The 1,907-nt window shown below is 39.0% G+C and overlaps 1 protein-coding gene across 1 annotated transcript in view; it reads right to left on the bottom strand.

Annotated features, from left to right (window-relative positions):
• LOC116379491 (ras GTPase-activating-like protein IQGAP3) overlaps window positions 1–458 on the bottom strand; it is a 2,746-nt gene extending 2,288 nt beyond the window's left edge. Inside the window, exon 1 of the mRNA XM_031841446.1 lies at window positions 333–458. Coding sequence (XP_031697306.1) covers window positions 333–354 — 22 coding nt within the window. The 5' untranslated portion in view covers window positions 355–458. The remainder of the gene's footprint in view (window positions 1–332) is intronic.
• Between the last annotated feature and the right edge of the window lie 1,449 nt (window positions 459–1,907).

The following is a 1,907-nucleotide window of genomic DNA, read 5'->3' as shown; positions in this document are numbered from 1 at the left end:
ACACACACACACACACACACACACACACACACACACACACACACACAATTTAGAAGAAATATTCATCAGTCTGAATCCGATATGAAAGAGTAGAAATAAAACATATTCAGACATGCAACAGTGATATTCGGTTTTAAGTGTTTGTTCATGAAGAATGAAGAATCCACATGTTTCTGTGATATTTGGAATAATTCATGTTAATAATGTGAAAACGCCATCAGATATGATCAGATCAATAAGAGCACGTGTCACGATTATTCATCGGACCATAAAAACAACATTAAACACGTTTTATTGTTGTTTCAGTGAAACATGAAGAAGGTTTGACTCACATCGTCCGGATGAATCCGCCATGTTGTCTCCGTGTCTCCGGTGGGAGAGTTAACTCCGTGAATCAGACCGACGGTAAGTTTCTCAGCCGTCAATTCAAACCGTAAAAAACGTCTCAAACTCTCCGGTTCTTCTTCCTCCCGGTTCTAACTGCTCCCAGCTGCTTCCGGTCCGCAGTTTGAAAAGCTCCCGCCGCTCTCTGATTGGCCGAACGACCAGGCCGCTCCGCCCATTGGCTGGAACGTTGTCGCGTTGGATTGTGGTCCATGTAGTTTGTGTCTTTTCTGTCGTTTAAATAAAAATGTATGATAACGTAAGTGTTTGTGAAACTATAACTAACATTATATGTATTTTATGGATAATTTATTCAGGTTATTCTCCTTTTTAATTTTTAATTTGTCTCCTTTGTATCGTCCCGTCCTCATGTTGCCATGGCAACCGAGTCAACAACAGTCATCAGTTAGCACGTAGCTAATGTAGCTAGCTGCTCCATTAAACACGTCACTTATTGACACGTATCGATCTTACATCAGTTATTGATTTGTGAGACGTCAGTCAGAGGACGTTCACCTGGAATCAGTAAATGATGACTCACAGAGTGTTAGCAGTGCTAGCTAGCACTCTGCTAAAGGCAGGCTAACAGGCTATCAGTAGCTGATGCTAACAACAACTGTGACGCTAAGAGTAGCAGGAAGTAAAGTTTTTAATATTCTATAAATTCATGAATGATAACAATAATGATCAGATGCTATTGTAAACATTGTGTTCTTAGATATTAGATAGAAACATAAATGAGCCAGTGTTAAGTTATTAATGAAGTAAATAAACAGATTTCTTGATATTAATATTCATTCTCTTAAAGTTCACATTTATGTATCAGCTTTATTTATGAATCTGTTTCTGGGGCGAAAAGTGAAGAATTCAGTTTAATGTTGATGAGCTGACTCCTCCAGCAGAGGGCGCTGTTAGCTTAGCATTAGCTTTCAGCTGAAAACAACTGGAAGAGAAAAAAATAAATGGGTTTATAATAATAACAATAATAATTAATAATAAGAATATGATTATTAGCAGATTTGAAAGGAGATCCTCAGGTTTCATGTCTTCATGTCTCTGTGTCTCCTCAGACTGTGTCCAGTTCTCCTCCAACATGGCGTCTGATGCGTCTCCTTCAGGTGCCGATGAGGAGGTGAAGGTGAGGAGGAGGAGGGAGTCGAGGAGGAAGGAGGCTCGGGAGATGGACATCGAGGGGTTAACGTCTGCTGATCATGAAGCTCTGCAGGACGGACCGAAGATGCTCTGAGCTGCTTTAACAACGCTCTGAAGGCTGCACAGCAGGTAGTAATCACAGTAATAACAACCGTAATGACAACAGTCCTCACAGCAGTAGGACCTGTAAACTATTTTGACTGTAGTTAGTTACCCATCATGCTCTGCTCCCCCTCAGCTGCAGGACTCTCGAGTCACTATATATATATATATATAGAGAGAGAGAGAGTATATATATATATATGTATATATATATATGTATATATATATATATGTATGTATATATATATATATATATATACATATATATA

The sequence above is a fragment of the Anarrhichthys ocellatus genome, unplaced genomic scaffold (assembly GCF_004355925.1).
Source record: "Anarrhichthys ocellatus isolate YVR2014 unplaced genomic scaffold, GSC_Weel_1.0 scaffold4437, whole genome shotgun sequence".
Classification (NCBI taxonomy): Eukaryota; Metazoa; Chordata; class Actinopteri; order Perciformes; family Anarhichadidae; genus Anarrhichthys; species Anarrhichthys ocellatus.
Note: the sequence above shows the minus strand (reverse complement) of the source record. Positions and strands in the feature narration are given on the sequence as shown.